The sequence below is a fragment of the Manis javanica genome, chromosome 14, assembly GCF_040802235.1.
Source record: "Manis javanica isolate MJ-LG chromosome 14, MJ_LKY, whole genome shotgun sequence".
Taxonomy (NCBI): domain Eukaryota; kingdom Metazoa; phylum Chordata; class Mammalia; order Pholidota; family Manidae; genus Manis; species Manis javanica.
In genome coordinates this window covers 73,787,471-73,805,083 of record NC_133169.1, presented here as the reverse complement: position 1 = coordinate 73,805,083, position 17,613 = coordinate 73,787,471, and the positions used below count along the sequence as shown (strand labels likewise).

Below are 17,613 nucleotides of genomic sequence, written 5' to 3'. Positions count from 1 at the left end.
ATGCCATTCTCTTCTGGCCTGTAAGGTTTCTGTTGAGAAGTCTGATGACAGCCTGATGGGTTTTCCTTTGTAGGTGACCTTTTTTCTCTCTCTGGCTTCCTTTAATACTCTGTCCTTGTCTTTGATCTTTGCCATTTTAATTATTATGTGTGTTGGTGTTGTCCTCCTTGGGTCTCTTGTGTTGGGAGTTCTGTTTCCCTCCATAGTCTGAGAGACCAATTCCTCCCCCAGTTTGGGAAAGTTTTCAGCAATTATTTCTTCAAAGACACTTTCTATTCCTTTTTCTCTCTCTTCTTCTTCTGGTACCCCTATAATGTGAATATTGTTCCGTTTGGATTAGTCACAGAGTTCTCTTAATATTGTTTCATTCCTGGAGATCCTTTTATCTCTCTCTGCCTCAGCTTCTCTGTGTTCCTGTTCTCTGATTTCTATTCTATTAATGGCCACTTGTACCTCATCCAGTCTGCTCTTCAGTCCTTCCAGAGATTGTTTTATTTGTGTATTCTTCCTCCCAACTTGATTCTTTAGCTCTTGCATATTTCTCTGGTCCATTAGCATGGTTATGACATTTATTTTGAAGTGTTTTTCAGGGAGATTGGTTAAATCCATCTCCCCAGGCCCTCTTTCAGGTGTTGTCTGGGTAATTCTGGACTGGACCAAATTCTTCTGTCTTTTCATGGTGATAGAGGTAGCTGTAGACAGGTAGCACATGTGTCAGCTGGGAGAACAAAGTCCTTTCCTGCTTGTTGGTCACCTTGCCCTTCTTTCCTCCTGTGTCAGTTACCCGCACACCTCCCTTAGCTTCCAGATTATTCCCCTAAACTGCCATGGGTGGGTCACCATCAGGGTAGCCCAGAGCCCTGTGTGGGTGGCAGGCATGCCGGTTGTGCTCTCCTGTGAGAACAGCACCCCTTTGTGCCTTGCCCTGGTTTCCTCTGCCTGTGCCAGGTAGCTGTGGGTCTGGCCCAGGTGGCTGTGTGCTGGGAGGGGATTCTGGACAGTTGCTGTGGGTGCAACCACTCCCCAGCTGCTCCGCCTCTGCGAGAGGGCGTGCGGCCTCTCCCCGGCTGCTCCACCACTGAGTGCACATGTATGGCCATTTCCCGACTGCTTGGCCTCTGCGGCAGGGCCCACCATAGGAGGAAAGACTGGCATGTTGTTTATCGCCATGAGGGGCTTCAGTGCTACACTGACTCCCAGGAGTTTGGGGCGCCTGAAGTTCTCCGGGATTCTGGCTGCTGGGCTGAGTGTGCCAGGATGCTTCCTTCCAGCTGTGAGGCCCCTGTTCCTTTAAGACTTTCAAAAAGCACTTGCTTTTCTTTTGTCCCAGGGCAGCTGGCTGCGGTGACCGCTTGCAGATTTTACTTTTCCGTATCTCTGATATCCAGCACACCATGCACTGTGTGTCTGTGCTCCCGGTGCAGATGACTAGGGCTGTTTATTTAGCAGTCCTGGGCTCCCTCTCCCTCCCCACTCCAAGTCCTTTTCTCCTGCCAGTGAGCTGGGGTGGGGGGAGCACTTGGGTCCCACCGGGCTGCGGCTTTTATGTTACCTCCTTCGTAAGATGCTGAGTTCTCACAGATGTAGATGTAGCCTGGCTATTGTACTGTAGCCTCTGGTCTCTCTTTTAGGAAAAGTTGCATCTGTTGTATTTTCAAAAATATATATGGTTTTGGAGGAGATTTCTGCTGCCCTACTCTTGCCACCACCTTGTTTCCTCTCCCTGTATTTCTTTTTTTAAAAGTAAAATCCAAATGTCCATATAGTCAAGATTGTTAAAGTAGTATGTATAAACAATATCTCCATTTATTAATAACATGAAAAAACTAGTGTGGTTTCTTTTCTCACTTTGTATAGTAGAAAATGTACATAAGATATTCTTTGAGTTTAGATGTTACTAATTAGGAATAGGCCTTCACAACGTATGATTTGGTCACAGTCTGAATGAAAAACAGTTGTTTTGTTTGTCTGCTTTAGCTTTTGGAGGGATCCAGGATCTGAGAATGAGGTTGCATTTCTCTAAATATCATCACTTTTCTTCATCCTCCAGTACGATATTTAGGATATTTTTAGTGTTTTACATAAAACCTCTTTCAGAAATATAGAGATGCTAAGTGTGACTCAATTCAAAATTAAGATGGAAAAAAATAAGTTCTATTTTGAGCAGTGGCTGGTAGAAACACTCTCAGAGAGCTTGTTTGAGAGGGTCACATCTATCACTCTTGGCCCCCTAGGCATCTACTCTGGAGGTGATACAGAAAAAGTTAGCTAGTACTATAAAAAATCTATAATCCTCCCAGACTCAGTGGAATCTAAAACAAAAAGCTATCTTAATCAGATTTTTTTCATAATAAATTTTCATACATGCATATTTTGTCTTTTGAAGTTTTATTTGCTATTCAAGTGTGCAATTTTTATCAAATCTAAGTCAAAACTTAGATAAAGTTTTTGAACTTTATCTTAGTTTAAAAGAAATCTGCTCATATCGGAAGTTCCTCAAGCAAGTATTTCTTGGTTTTATTTCATGGTTTATCTTTTTGCCCAGTGAATAATGTAGCAAACAGTTGAGCTGCCCACCCAAAAGCCATTTCCAGTCCTTTCTTGTACTTCTTTCTCTAATGCTAAAAAGCCCATTATTCACTTCTCCAGCCTCCTTTGAAGCTAAGGGTTTGACCCATTTTTGGCCATTAAAATATAACAGGAAGTTTTCTTGGTAGCTTCCTAGAAAGATTTTCCTCCCTGGTAAAAGAAAAGCAGAAAATAAGGAAAATGTCTTTTTCCTTCCCCAGTTTTCCTGCATTCCTGTATGTTTTCTGGTGAGGATAAATTTGGAGCTGCTGTAGTTAACATGTGCCCATCAGGAGAAAGCCCACATTTTGTGGCTGCACCATCTGGTAGCTATCTTTGTTGTATGACATAATTATATGTCTTTATGACTTAAGCCACTTTCTAGTTGCAGAGTAGACTACATGTAGCCTAAAACATCCTATATAAGTATTATTTATGCATTAGAATATTTCATATATCCATTATGTTTTCATTGGTTGATTAGGAGACTTGGCTGTGTACCATTTGTTCCTTCTCTGGAATGACTGACTGCCAAAAAGTTGAACAGGTTGTATGGAAGCCTTTGAAGCAGTCTAGTATTTCAATGAGAAAGGAAGACAGTGTACAGACAATTGCAACCAGACTGTATAGACACAACATTAAGGGGACCCATAACTAGGAACTACCATGCTGATCTGAATGCGACTTTTAAACTCAATACTTCCCTAATCCTATTCTATGTCCTATATTCTCCTTTTAAACAAATAACTTTATTGCGATATAATTCACATACTATATAATTCACACACCCTCTTTGAAACGCATTTGCATCCTATTTTGCAGAAAGGATGAAGACTATCAAGTTTTACCTTTCTTACTCCACCTCCACCATCTCTAGCCAAAGGTCTCTACTTCTACACTTAACAACTTCCAAGTCCTTCCCCTCCACCCTGGATTCCTTACATCCTTGCTCTTCACTCCCTCTAGAATCTTTATGTCTTTCCATTTGTGTAAGGAGCTGGCTCTTAGGTGAGCCTTTCCAAAGGAGGTCTATGCTGTAGGGTGTGACACAAATGGGGTTAGCTAAGCAGTGCGGTCAGACAGCAAGAGATCTGGGCAGGCAAGATTGCTGACTAGACTGAGGTAATAGAGCTTGGCAAGCTTAGGAGACAGAACAGGCTTTAAAACCTCTTTTAAAGGTAGCAATCAGGGTCAGAGAAGCAATTAGACTTTCGGATGGGAGTCTAGAGCCAGTGCTAAAAAAGACTTGTCCTCTGACTGAAGCCAAGGAAACCATTGTCCTTTAATCTACTGCAGTCTAGGTATTTTCTAGTCAGCTGTTGGAGCCTTCCAGATGCCAGGGAACTTAAAAAAAAAAAAAACTTCTAAATGCCTAAAAAACAAAAATATTTTAAAAAGAAGTATCGGCAGAAAGAAAAGAAGGAAGGAAAGAAAGAAAAAGATAGTCTGTTCGCATTTATTCAAGAGCTCTGTGCCTGGGTCAGATTCAAGGCTTGGCTGAACAACTTGAGTCCCTCATGGTGGGCTAATTCTTCAAAGCCTTGTAATTCCCTTCATAGTTTTCCTCTTTCAGGACCCGTCTTGAGAAAAGGACAACAAATAAGGAAAGAGGCAAACACAATTTATAGGTACTGCTGCCAGCTAAGGCCTCCTTAGGTCCTTTTCATGTATTCCTGAATTAACTCCAACAGTCTCCTTAAGTCCTACCTCTGATGCTCTGTTCTTGGACCTTAATTCTTTTTACACTCTGGGCAGCAAGCCTTTCCTCCCCAAGCAGCACACTTCTAAAGCCCCCCTATGGCCCCTCGCAGCTCCTTCCATTCGCCTACATTAGAGGAGCTGCCCCTGAAGACTACTATCGGGCAGTCGCTGGGCTTTAGCCTGTGGCTCTCCACTTCTTGCTTTCTTCACCCGCTCACCCTTGGAACTCACCTCCCTCCCTGAGGGTGAACTCTTGACACTTAATGCACATCTTAGTGTTGTATTACCAGCGCTATGATAACATTAAACTCAAACCCTAAAATCAGTCTTAGCCTACCCAAAATGGCTTGTCCTGCTATTTTTCTTCCTAATTTTTACTACATTAGTGGAATGTCATTTCCCTAGTCATCCAGCCTGTTCATCAGCAGCCTGCCTCCATTCCTGCTCTTCAACGAGAAACTTTCAAAATCTTCTCCCTCTTTTTTTCCTAGGATAAAAACTTTCTAGGAAGAATATTAAGCAAACAATGTACCATGTTAGACACCAAACTTCATTATCTATAGTAGGAAGTTAGAAACATGTAAAAATACCATCCTATATGTATTTTTAATTCATTTTTGAAAAACAAAAGTTGATATTTTTTTCCAGAAATATATGCAGCAAAAGCAACTTTTCATGCATAGCAAAAGGCATCTTTTATCTACTTCTAGTTCTTAAGAATTTGAATCTTAAGAACTAAAAGTAGATAAATTATTGGTTCAGATAGATGTGCTTTAATTAAAGCACTATTTACAACCTGGAACTCTTTCTCTATGGATGCTTTTGATCGAGGAACATTAATAAAAATTTCCATACTGAGAAAATGGCATTGTGTTTCCAAAACACTGGGAAAGATATTATGGCCATTTGAGTTTCTGGCAATTTCAGCTACATAAATAAGGGTTTTAAGAAAGCTACTTTCTGAATTCCATCTTACAAATGTTCTCTTTTTCTTTACTCTACTGTATAGGAAAGGAAAAATCAGCAGGTGAAAGAAGACTAATTCATCCATTCCTCAACTCTGCTTTCTTCTATTTGTTCAGAGCTCTGTTAAGTGTTTTTATGTGGAATTCATTTTCTACCTGGTGTCTATACTTGTAATTTTTAAAATCCTACTGGTAGCAGTTGAGCCAAGTTATGCAGAGGTATGTATAAAACACTATTCAGGAATGGTATTCTTCTTGCCTTTCGACAATAGCTGAAGCTCTTCTCTCTTATTTATTTACATGCTAATAGTTTACAAAGATTCAGGAAAATTGGAACTCCCATGATGGCTGGTATGTAAATTACCATGTATTAATCTTGTGATCCAAACTGACAGAAACAGAATTAAAACTCAATACTTAATTTAAAAAAAACCAGTTGGAAAGATTTTAGAATTAAAACTCAATGACTTAATAAAAAAAAAAAAGCCAGTTGGAAAGATTTTAGACTCACAGGATTGGACAGGATAGGCAGTATACAGGACTGGACCAGGATTCAAGTGAGCTTATCATGATGTTGTCTTACTCCCTATCAAAAATAGAACTTAGTTCTCCTTTTCTCTCTTCATTCTTTTTAAAACATTCAAACATCATCTATGTTCAGGGATGACAGTCCTTTCTTTTTAAAAATGCAAGAGTACCTGGCTAGCTGCAGCAGAAAAATTACAGAGGACCCTGATTGACCGCACCAGGGCCCAGCCCTGAACAAACTACATGACCGGGGAACCTACCATGAAGCAGTACTGCCTAGGGATTAAGCGCATGTATTCTGGTGGGATTTTGTGGATTTACGTAGTCTACTTTTAATGTAGTGATACTTGCCAGGTTCCCAGTCCCATACTAATGAGAACTACCACTACCATTCCCCCAGTTCAGTGTAGGGTCCAGTGCTAAGCATGGGCGGGTGAAAAGCCACCTAGGTTGCCGTTCTCTCTTTTCATCCATTTCTTCCTAGTAGCTACGTCCACATCCCTAGGCTAAGGAGAAAAATCTAAGGCTATAGTCTCAGTTCACTTCTTTCTAAATTTGGGATTCTTGGTGAGAATTCTTATGATTTGTTTTTAACTTTCAAGGACTGCTTCTGATTCAAGTAGAGACACACTAAGCCTGAGCTGAATCTTCTATTTGTATAGTTGGCCATCACTTTTTCTGGTCGTCACAGGAGGCTGTGTTTCTTTTTAAAATGGTTGTTATTGACAAAATATTGCTGTTTTTGTAGAAAGAGAGAGAGAGAGAGAGAGAGAGAGAGAGAGAGAGAGAGAGAGAGAGAGCTCTTTAGATATTGGTGGACAGAGTGTGTGACCCAGCTTCACTCTCCCATCTTTATGCCAAAATAGCCTCAGCTTATATTGCATAAAGGAGCCACTCAAGTGACTCTTACCTAGACATGCACATAGATTCCTTCAAGGGCACTTGCTATGTTGTCCTAGGCAGAAAAGAGGATGGCAGTTTCTTTTGCAGGAAAATATTATGTTCTGCCTCATCAGTTATTCCATAATATTTACATGATTGAGTGCAAGCACAGTTCCTGGTAAGGTTTGTTTATAATCTAACTGAGTTAAAAAAATATTTTTCCCCCCTTGCATACACTCTGTTTTCTTCACTTTCAGAATATATCAGTCCCCTGTAATTATTTCTTCTCATGCTTGTGAAACATTTCCCAAATTTCTTTTCATTAATTTACCTCCCCTATTTCCTCTCATCTTTTCTGCTAGGGGGAAATGGCAGGTTATGATGATTTTCCAAATCATAGGCTCCCTTTTTTTCTTTTTTGGGGACTATTTTTTAGAGAAGTTTTGCTTTAGAGAAACAAAATTAAGAGGAAGGAACAGAGATTTCCAAAATACCCTTGTCCTCACACATTCAGAGCTTCCCCATTACCAACATCCCCCACCAGAGTGACACAGTTGTTACAACCAAAACTGACACACTATCATCACCCAAAATTCATAGCTTACCTTAGGGTTCACTCTTGGTGTTGCATGTTCTATAGGCTTGGACTAATTATAATGACAAGCATCCATCTTGATAGTATCATACAGAGTATTTTCATTGCCCTTTTAAAAGGCTTCTGTGCTCCACCTATTCATCCCCTGCCTCCAACCCCTGGTAATCACAGATCTGTTTACTGCCTCCACAGTTTTGCTTTTTTTCCCCCATCATCGTATCTTTGGAATCATACAATATATAGTCTTTTCAAACTGGCTTCTTTCACTTAGCAATATGCAATTAAGTTTCCTCTATGACCCACCATGGCTTAAATAGCTCATTTCTTTCTAGCACTGAATAATATTCCATTGTCTGGATGTGCCACATATTATTTACCCATTCAGCTACTGAAAGACATTGTGGTTGCTTCCAAGTTTGGCAATTATGAATAAAGCTGTTACAAACATCCGTGTGCAGGTTTTGTGTGGATATAAGTTCTCTACCCCTTTGGGTAAATACTAAGGAGCATGACTGCTGGATTGCATAGTAAGAGTTTGGTTAGTTTTGTAAGAAACCACAAAACTGTCTTCCAATGTGATTGTACCACTTTGCATTCCCACCAGCAATCAGCGACAGCTTCTATTGCTCCACATCCTCATCAGCATTTGGTATTGTCAGTGTTCCAGATTTTGGCCATTCTGATAGATGTGTAGTAGTATCTCATTGTTATTTTCATTTTCATTTCCCTGATGACATATGATGTGGAGCACATATGCTTATTAGGCACCCGTGTATCTTCTTTAATGAGGTTCTCTTCAGGTCTTTGGTCTATTTTTAAATTAGGTTGTTTTTTTCTTATTGTTGAAGTTTAAGAATTCTTTGTGTATTTCGGACAACTGTGCTTTATCAGATGCATCATTTGCAAACATTTTTTCCCAGTCTGTAGTCTCTCTTCTCATTCTCTTGACGTTGTCTTTTCAGAGCAAAAGTTTTTAATTTAATGAAGCCTAACTTATCCATTGTTCCTTAAATGGATCCTGCCTTTGGTATTTTATCTAAGAAGTCATCAGTCTTCTAGGTTTCTCCTATGTTATCTTCTAGGAAGTTTATGGCTTTGTGTTTTACATTTAGGTCTGTGACTCATTTTGAGTTAGCCTTTGTGAAAGGTGTAAGGTTTGTGTCTAGATTTTTTTTTTTGCACATTATCTGTTTTTTTCCAGCATCATTTGTTGAAAAGACTATCTTTGCTCCATTGTACTGACTTTGCTTTTCTGTCAAAGATCAATTGGCTGCATTTATGTAATTCTATTTCTGGGCTCTCTATTTTGTTCCACATATCTGTCTATTCTTTCACCAATACCATACTGTGTTGATTAAAGTAGCTTTATAGTAAGTCTTGAAATCAGGTAGTGTCAGCCCTCCAACTTTGTTCTCTTGCTTTAATACTGTGCTGGCTATCCTGGGACTTTTGCCTCTGCATAAAACTTTAAATCAATTTGTTGATATCCACAAAATTGCTTGCTGGGACTTTGATTGAGATAGTTGCTCTTCCTCATTCCTGTTCCAGAGCTCATTGCCTGTAAGCTGTTCCTGGTAAACAGAACTCCCTGCTGCTGTCTTCCACATGACCTCTCCTTTCCCTTTCAAAATTGCATCTCTTTTTTTTCCCCAAATGAAAGGTCTCACATATTTATTACTGAACCAACCTATCAGTGCACAGGCACAAAAACAAAGAGAAAAATCATTTTCCTAATAAAACATGTCCACCTGTCCAGAAAGTAGTGATGTTTTCAGAGTGACATGGACACAAGTGACCATGAAACAGCAAAAATATGTGTGTCATCTCATGTTGCAAGATCCAGCTTGGCTCTTCTCCAATGTCTCCTTTGAAGTTGTACCTGATTTGATTTCCAGTTTTCATCTGAATCCAGTGGGGAATGGGATAATTCTACTTTTGTTTCTTGGTCAGAAAGCACTTGATCCTGAAAGTCTTATGAGAAGATATGGCGAACAGAGTCAACCTCACAAACCAGGCAGTGGAGAAAGGGAAAGAGGGAAATTACATGTCTTGATTTTTTCTTCCCCCTAATGAAAAACTCCAATGGGTATGAGGAGAACCACAATCTGATAAAACCACAACTGATGTGTTTGACTTATTGGTAATTCTAAAACTTTTCTAGAAGTATTTGCCTTTAACCCACTGAATAATCACCTAACTGGCTGAGTTTGGTTGGAGATGTGTATTTTATCCTTCAAGAAGGACTGGCGTTTATAATTGGGGAGAGGGTCAAGGTAAGGAGGTGAGCTTTCCTTCCATTATAAGGAAGGGAAGGAGAAAACTGAGGAAGATGGTACTTCCTACCAGAGATCACTGAAGATACAACATAAGGAGGTCCCCTCCCCTCCCCTTCTCTTCTCACCTTGCTGGCAAGGGGGTGAGTGATAGGCTCTGATTGTATTCACCTTGGGATTTTTTGGAGAACACTTAGCTTTTGAAGTGCAAGACATCTGAGTTCAGATCCTCAAGTGGTGATATGACCCAAGGCTAATGTGACCTTGGGAAAATTATTTAATCTCTCTGAGTTTAGCTCTCTTTTCATTTATAAAACAGACATATTACCCTTATAAATGTTATGCTGGAGGAAGGAAAAAGAAGGATATACAAACAGAACAGAGAGATACCATAAAAGGAGAACAGACCAGACCCCAAGGTCCGTGCCTTATATGGAAAGGGGACAGCTCTTCCTTAATTCCATCCTTCTAATGTGCCAATTAAGACCCGGATGTCAGCCTCCTCCCTCTTGGAAGGAAAAAAAGTTTCTAGTTGTCTATTATGTCACCTTTAGCCAATCATACCTCTCCACGCCCCCTAGGATAGCTTGTCCACTCCTCCCCCTCCTAATCCCTTATAAGCCCCCACCTCCCTGACCGGGTGTGACTTCCCCAGCCTGTGACAGCCAGACCGTGGAACATCACCCGGGAATAGCGCTCAAATAAACTGCCTAGCCCTTTGTTGCCTCTCGTCGCCTACTTATTTCGGCTAGAATTTATCTTACAATAAGGTTGTTGAGATTTCAATGAGATAAATAAAATACCTACTATGATATATAGTGGGTATTTAATGAACAATAGCCTTTATTAATAATTGCCTTTTAAGTGCTTATGGGTAGAGAGAGCTCCAGCTAGGCAAGTATGTGTGAGCTAAGAGCTAAGAGTATTAAATGGCAAGCATCAAATTTGAGAGGTACTGAAATTGATTTTTCTATAGTAACACTATTAAAAAGGATGGCTAGGGTCCTATATCATTGCTCAAATATCTATTTGACCTGTAATATTCCTGATGGATTTCCCTATAGCAAGGTTGCTATTGGCACTATAGGCAGGTTTATAGGGCAGTCAATGTCTTAGTTGCACAGTGACCCTCATACTGTATGAGATTATGAATTTAAAATGCTCGTATAAAATTCCAGCCACACAGTCCCCCTGACTCAGCCTTGTTCCGACATTAGAACCTCCCTTTACTTCTAACTTCTCTGGTCTATTGGGTGTTGGCAGTAGTGCCTGAAGCCCCTATTGGTGGCTCCTGCGGCATAGACTCTGGGAGATTAGTGATTTATATTGATGAGTTTAGGGTGAGGGTGGCAGGGAGAAGGGTGATAACAAGGATTTCAGGAACTCAGAGAATAAGGAAGAGGCATGATTGCTTCTCAATCTGAACTGGCTTCCTATATGCTCCTTTCCCCATCAGGATCTCAGTGTTGAACCTGTTTGCTTTTCTTTACATTTACACCACCCATGGGGTCTGATAAATGTCCCTCTTCCCTTTAAGAGTAGCTCTGGAGAGAGCACAGCTTCTCTTTGGTCTGCCAGTTCCAGAACTTTAGTTCTCTAAGAGATTTTGCTGCTAGTAACAATATGGAGTATACAACATTTTATTTTTAAAAAATACAAGTTTCCATTTGTAGAGCCATCCTTCCTCTTTTATTTCTTAGAAATAAAGCTAAAGAAAAAAACTGAAGTAACTAAAGAAATTAAAGGAAAAAACAAAAGCACACAGTCTTTGAGCATTCAAAAGACAGACTGATAAAATTCAGTTATAGTTAAGGGAATAATTAGATTCAAGAATTCAGGATTTTTCATGTTAGGAGGTGGATTAGTGGCCTCTGGGCAGGAGACAGGGAGGGGAGGATGAAAGGCAGACATGCATAATTTACCTTCACTTCCTCCATTTCCTTACATTACTAATTTTGCCACAAGGTCAGAGTTACACTCAAGTTGCATACGAAGTCAGGACTGGATTTAGCCTTGTTAAGGGGAGGTGAGTGATATTAGGGGGGTGATCTATGAGAAGCAGCAGCTTGGAAGCAAAGGGATTGCCTACAGCCACCTCTCTGGCATATTCTTTCAGGGAACATTTTGTATATATGTAAGTCAGGTTCTGTCTACATTCATCCTTTCATTCAACTATTAGTGAATATTGACTCTGTGCTATGACAAATACTGGGGAATCAGAGAGGCAATAGATACATTTAAAGATGCTCATGTAATCATTAATATTAAATGTTTTGATAACTAAGCTCAGTTGTCATGCTTTGTAGAATAACAATTCTGCATAGCAAAAACTGTTTCATCGGCCATAAAGTAGAGGATTCTTCCTATAGGTCAGGTGTCATCAAACTTTTTCTATAAAGGGCCAACTAGTAAATATTTTTGACTTTGCAGGCTATCTGGCCTCTGTTGAAACTAGTCAGTTCTGCAGTTGCAGTGTGAAAGCAGCCATAGACAATACCTGAATGACTATGCATGGCTGTGCCAATAAAATTTTACTTATGGACATGTGAATTTCATATAATTTTCATATATAAAGCCACACAGCAGTTCAGAGTTGCAGGAGAAGAAATAAATGAATTTCAAGCATTTAGTTGTTTCATTGCAACAGTTCTCTGCTGTATATCAAAGATAGGTTGTTTAATGGGAAATTTAATAGTAGTTTCTGATGAATAAGAGGCAAAAGAATACCCTTGCATTTCATTAGCTATTGTAGTTCCACAGTTCTACATACAGACTCGTATGGCCTCAGAACATTTGTGTGGTCTCCAACAACCCTGGAAAGTTTGATTTCGACTGAGGTTTGACACTATTTGGAAAACCCTGGAAAGAGTAAGTTTATGTAAAAAGGTTAGGTTTATTTACTAATAATAGCTAACATCTATTGATTTCTGACTACATGCCAACACTGTACTCATTTAATCCTCGTGATAATTATATAAAAAGAATGTCTGTAACTATCTCCACCTTATAGATTAAAAAAAAAAAAGTAAAGCACAGAGAGATTAAGTAACCTGCCTGAGTGGTTAGGCCAGAATTCAAACTCAGGTAGTCTTCTCAAGGCTAAAGGAATTTAATGAAAACTAACATATGTACAGAGTTGTGGGAATGGAAATGCTGTTGATAATCAGGTTTAACTTGCTAATTTTATAGATGAAACAAATGAGTCTTAAAGTTAACAAGACTTCCCAAGGTCACATAGCAAATGTGAGATGAGGAGTCGATATCAGACCTCCTAACTACTTGGTTGCTTAGTTTCTTTTACTCTGCTATACTTTATGCCCTTCAAAATAAAAAACTGGGCAGAGTAGAATGACTAACATCTCAAACTTTGGGTCAGGTGTAGAAGTTATGTGGGACACAGAAAAATCTTCATAAAGGGTCTAAAATATAAAATTACACTAAATCATTTTAAATGATATTTGAATTAATAATTAAAATACCAATCAAACTGTAATTACATTAGACAACACTAAAATCGTTTTTTTAAGACAAAGTAAATTTTAAGTCCCTCATTTTTATGATGAGACCGGAATAAGTAATGTAATTGAATTATGTCTTTCACGTTAGAGAAAGGAGGGTAACTCCTAAGCTTTTTTTTTATCTAAGTTTTTATTGCAAAACAAAGTAAATGTACATTGTAAAAAGCTTTGGGAAAGTATAAGGAATTAAAAATCACTAGTCCTCCTCCCATCCAAGTATGAAGTGCGAAGACTTGCTTTTTTGTTTTTGTTTTGCCACAACAAACTTATATGAAAAACACTTAGTAATTAAAAAAAATACTCTTTTTGGGTGGAGAATTTCTACATTCATTCAACATTTAACACCTAAACTTGAAATAGCGCTGTGCTGGACAACTTGGGAAACAGAGACGAACAGGACAGTCTGTCCCTAAGAGACTTACAGTACATGAGAGGAGACATATAAACAAATGCTTATCAATAATAATAGTAAACTTGTGTTAAAATACAGTAAGAGTTGACTCTTACTATTGCTAACAGTAACACTGATCATTTTGGAATTCTTAGGTTTCTCCAAAACAAACGCTCAAACGCGGGACTTGGTTGCAGTACGATTAGCCGCACTACTTCAAAACGTAGGTTAAGATAAACTTAGGTGAAAACATTTCATTTTAGTACTTGCTCAAGTGTTTGAACCTTTAAAAGTACCCTGCTTGGCGAGTTGGAAACGCTCGTGCGACTCGGTTAAGAGCTGCACGGGGATAGAGATGCTTTAAGGAGCTGGTTAGCTGGAGCCCTCACGGGCTGCCTGCGGGAGCGGTGCTTGCTGGGACTTGTAGTCTCTACAAGGACGGAAGCCACTGCAACTCTATTTATAATGCTTTTCTCCTTTCGAAGCTCTGAATCCTCAGTTGGATCAAGCCCTGCTCTAAGGCACAACTTGATAACTCTTACCTCATTCTGGTTTTGTTATGTTTCTACCAGGTTCCCCACGTTCAACACTCAAAGGACAGAGTCGCTCACAATCCTCAAAGAGATTGGCCTGTCCTGAGAAGTGGGCGGAGCCGCAACTGGACTCGAGCTCGGGATTGGCCAGTATCTGAGGAGAAGAGGCGTTTTCATACCCACTAGCAGAGTTGTACACTGTGGTAAAACAGTGAGCCCTTTACCGCAGTTCGCCTCTTTCCCCAAGACATCTCGCGATATTTCGAGCGAAGGGCTCTGGAGACGCGTAGTGGGCGGCGAAGGCCAGTGGGGGCGGCGGACACCGGAGCTGAAAGGGACGACTCAGGCGGGGAAGGCGAGCGCGTGCTGCTTGCGCCACTTGGGCTCTGCCGGAGCTAGTCACCCGGAGCCCGGCGCAAGTGTGTCGTCGCCGCGGCCCTGCAGGTAAGGCGGCCTGGGGTCTCGGCCGCTGAATCGACCGCGAGCTTCACCTGGCCCCGCGCGGGCTGTGACAGGTGCGCGGACCAGCGCAGCGCTCCGCCCGCTCGCCGGCCCGCCCCCTCCGGGCCTCGGAATGAGCTGCGGACCCCGGCTGAGCGGCTCTGGCTCCTGGCGCCTGTCGTTGCCGCCGCCGCCGTCGCCGCCCAAGAGTGGACGCCGCCCCTGAGAAAAGGAGGGAGGCAAGCGGCTGCCGACCCCGGGCATGAGCCAGACGCGGCGTCCGTTGCTGGACTAAAGCGCGGACATGAACCTGCACCAGGTGCTGACCGGGGCTGTGAACCCCGGCGACCACTGCTTCTCCGTGGGCAGTGTCGGCGACCAGCGCTTCACGGTTAGTGAGGGAGGCTCCCGCGTCGCCCGTGGCCGGTCTGCGCCCCTGAGTCAGCCGGGCTCGGCCCAGATGACGGGCGGAGGCCAAGAACGCCTCGTCAGCCCGACGGGGGCCCCCACGTCCCCCACAGAGGTCCCCGCCCCTATCGCCGGGTGGACCTGACCTTTGAGAGCGAAGGAAGCTTTAAACATCTGTTCATTGAAGTGCTTGTACAGAGCCGGAACTCAGAAGTTAGAATGTTTGTTAGGATTTTTGAAGTTTTAGTCTGACGTCCTTGCTCTAGGATGATTTGCCTAAGTCGTTTATCCAAAAATCGTTGTGTAACGTGTGTGTGACAGCTTTTGATCACCCCACTAGATAGACTCAAATTGTCGAGTATAGAAATAGTTGGGATTGGTTTCATTTCTTTATTTTAAGTTAAGGTCATATATCTCGGTAGTTTAAAAAAGTAGGTGTCTTGAAACAATTACTGATTGTTTGCTATCAACAACTAGCACTGAGTAAAAAATATAATGAAAACAGCTTTTCATTTATTTTTCCTCCAGTTCACTGAGGAATAACTTCGGAAAGAAGAAAACATTTTTTTTCTACAAATAATTCACTCCTGCCATCCTGTGAATTCCATATGTAACAGTTTAGAAGTCCTGGGAAATGTTTATTATTTTAGATTGCTCACATTAATTACTTAAATCTGCATTACTGTTTTTCACTAAAACTCCTGTTTGCTATGTAGTGGTAATTTCAGGTTAACTTTTATTGGTAGTGACTTGTTTTGCATTCTTCCCCAGATATTGGAAGGAAGAGGGCCCTAAACTTTGGCTACTTACCAGTATTGTGGCATTTTTCTGCCTCAACTATACTTTTTAATAACTTCAAACTGTCAGTCAGTATTGCCCATGATACACTTTATCTAAACATATTTATAATGCTGATTACTTTTGCTACAACTTGTGTAGCTCTCTTAGTTGTGATTAAAAATGAAATTTGACTTTACATATAGAAGTGAGACAAACAGCTTACCAGATGCCCCAAGTTTTCTTCTCTACTTTTGAGTTTCTTTTTGGTTGTCAGTCACAATAAATGACAGAAGAAAAAGTAGTCATTTTTAATATGGTATAGGCATTTAGTTCCTTAATTGTGCTTTTAGATCTGTCCCAACTAAGTTCTTTGCTTTTTTATATAGTTCTGTACCTCCCCATGGAGTGATGCATGCACACCTTAGTTGGCACTTGACACCAACACTTTTAGAGATTCTAATTCTAAATATTAACTGAATCTGAATACTCAGGAGAAGAGTGAAGTCTCAGGGCCTCAGGGAACAACTCTAGTTATTTGTAGTTAGACATTGCCTGCAGTTCTTGCTATTTAGCGGGGGAATAAACAGCATCCTAAGGGGGTTTTCCTCTGCGAGATTATAGGATGGTAACAGTGCATTCTCTGCTGTCTCCTAAAATTATATGAGTGTTTTCTCCAGTGTAAATTCTAAGAACTTTTTCTAACAAGACATTTGGAACCTATGTAAGCAGTGGTGTGAACAACTAAGTATATACAATATGACAGCCTAACACCTAGATGACTCCTCCAAGTGTATATAAAACCTTGGTGAATGCTTCCATGTTACTTTAAAGGGGAGGTGAGTTGATGTGCCAAAGATTATATGGTTGTCTTACACTGTCTTGTAGTTTCTTGATTAGTTCTGCTGAATTTTAAAGTCTGTTTCCATAGACCGGGCTTACTGCAGATTTCTTCTAGATTTCAGGAAGCATTCTAGTAATAAGGTAAAAATAAATTTATTTTTGTTTAGCGTGAAGAGATCCAGCTTTCTGTAATTTTGTGGTAGTTTTTGGATGAAGAATCATCTTTTTCCTTTGTAGCCAATCCATCCCTGACTCTCAAACGTTAAGTTGATAGTTCTGTTACAAACTAACTTTTGTTGCCCCCAGTTTCTTAGACACAATATACTTAAATTTTTCTCTTGAAATTGCCCTTTTTTTCTTTCATGTTAAAAAGCAGAATCTGTTGTTTACTCCTTGAATTTTGTTTTTAACCTTTGTTGATTTTGACTTCTTTTTCTTTGATAGGAATATAGTAACATTAATGGTAGGTGTTATGTGCAGATTAAAAAAACATCTCTAAACTCCAGTTTTTCTTGAGGTAGGGACATGAGATCTAACTCAGGCCCACCTGACGAATTCTTTTATGCTTCCTGGTACTTTGTGCCTTCTCTGAAGAGAGTTCTGTGTTTGTAATTCCTTCCTTTGCATGTTTGCAGATTATGTACCCATTTTTGTTTTGAAATATTACAAGAGATAAGATCCTGTTTTCTGTATAGTGTGACAGGTTTTTAATTGAAATGAAATTGAATGGTAGTTCTCATGGATTCTTGACTTTAAAATATGCAATTAATAATACAATTAGTATACCTAAGTATTAGATACATCTTTACTAAAGTAGCATCGAACTACTTTGACTTTATTCTTAGAATGAAAGCTTCTAGGAGGCAGTAACTATGTTTCTTATACTTTCAAAGCACTTTATTTACACTTTCATTATATTATTAAGCAGTTTTGCCTGGTGTATATCTTCCACAGTTTCATTGTAAGTGCCTAAAAGAGTGATTAGGTACTAGTGACACCTAATAGTGGATTCAATTGCCAACCTAGTCCCTTATAGTTAGTTGCATATCCACGGGTTAAGTTCTTTTACACTGTTTTTGTCTTATCTGTAAAATGGGGCTAAAGTAGTACCTATTCGTAAGGTTGTTACATTATAAAGTGCTGTGGTCCAAGTTCATTACTTAGTACATGTGAAGTCCTTAAAAATGTCA

General features: G+C 40.2%; 1 protein-coding gene, 1 long non-coding RNA gene and 1 pseudogene across 13 annotated transcripts in view; 1 reads left to right on the top strand and 2 right to left on the bottom strand.

Annotated features, from left to right (window-relative positions):
• The window catches only part of LOC140846125 (uncharacterized), a 58,536-nt gene extending 44,462 nt beyond the window's left edge, over window positions 1–14,074 (bottom strand). The window contains exon 1 of the long non-coding RNA XR_012125024.1: window positions 13,964–14,074. This is a non-coding gene — a long non-coding RNA (uncharacterized lncRNA). The remainder of the gene's footprint in view (window positions 1–13,963) is intronic.
• On the bottom strand, window positions 9,065–11,501 carry LOC118972188 (large ribosomal subunit protein eL39-like; annotated as a pseudogene).
• A 172-nt stretch (window positions 14,075–14,246) lies between the features above and the next one.
• Window positions 14,247–17,613, top strand: part of DMXL1 (Dmx like 1) — a 166,860-nt gene continuing 163,493 nt past the window's right edge. For 6 of the 12 annotated variants that reach the window (XM_073221583.1, XM_073221586.1, XM_073221582.1 and 3 more), the window contains exon 1: window positions 14,250–14,786. In XM_073221583.1, the coding sequence (XP_073077684.1) occupies window positions 14,700–14,786 (87 nt within the window). In that variant the 5' untranslated portion in view covers window positions 14,250–14,699. Of the gene's footprint in view, window positions 14,787–17,613 lie in introns of all 12 variants that reach the window. The other 6 variants (XM_073221590.1, XM_073221587.1, XM_073221589.1 and 3 more) reach the window with 3 other exon arrangements.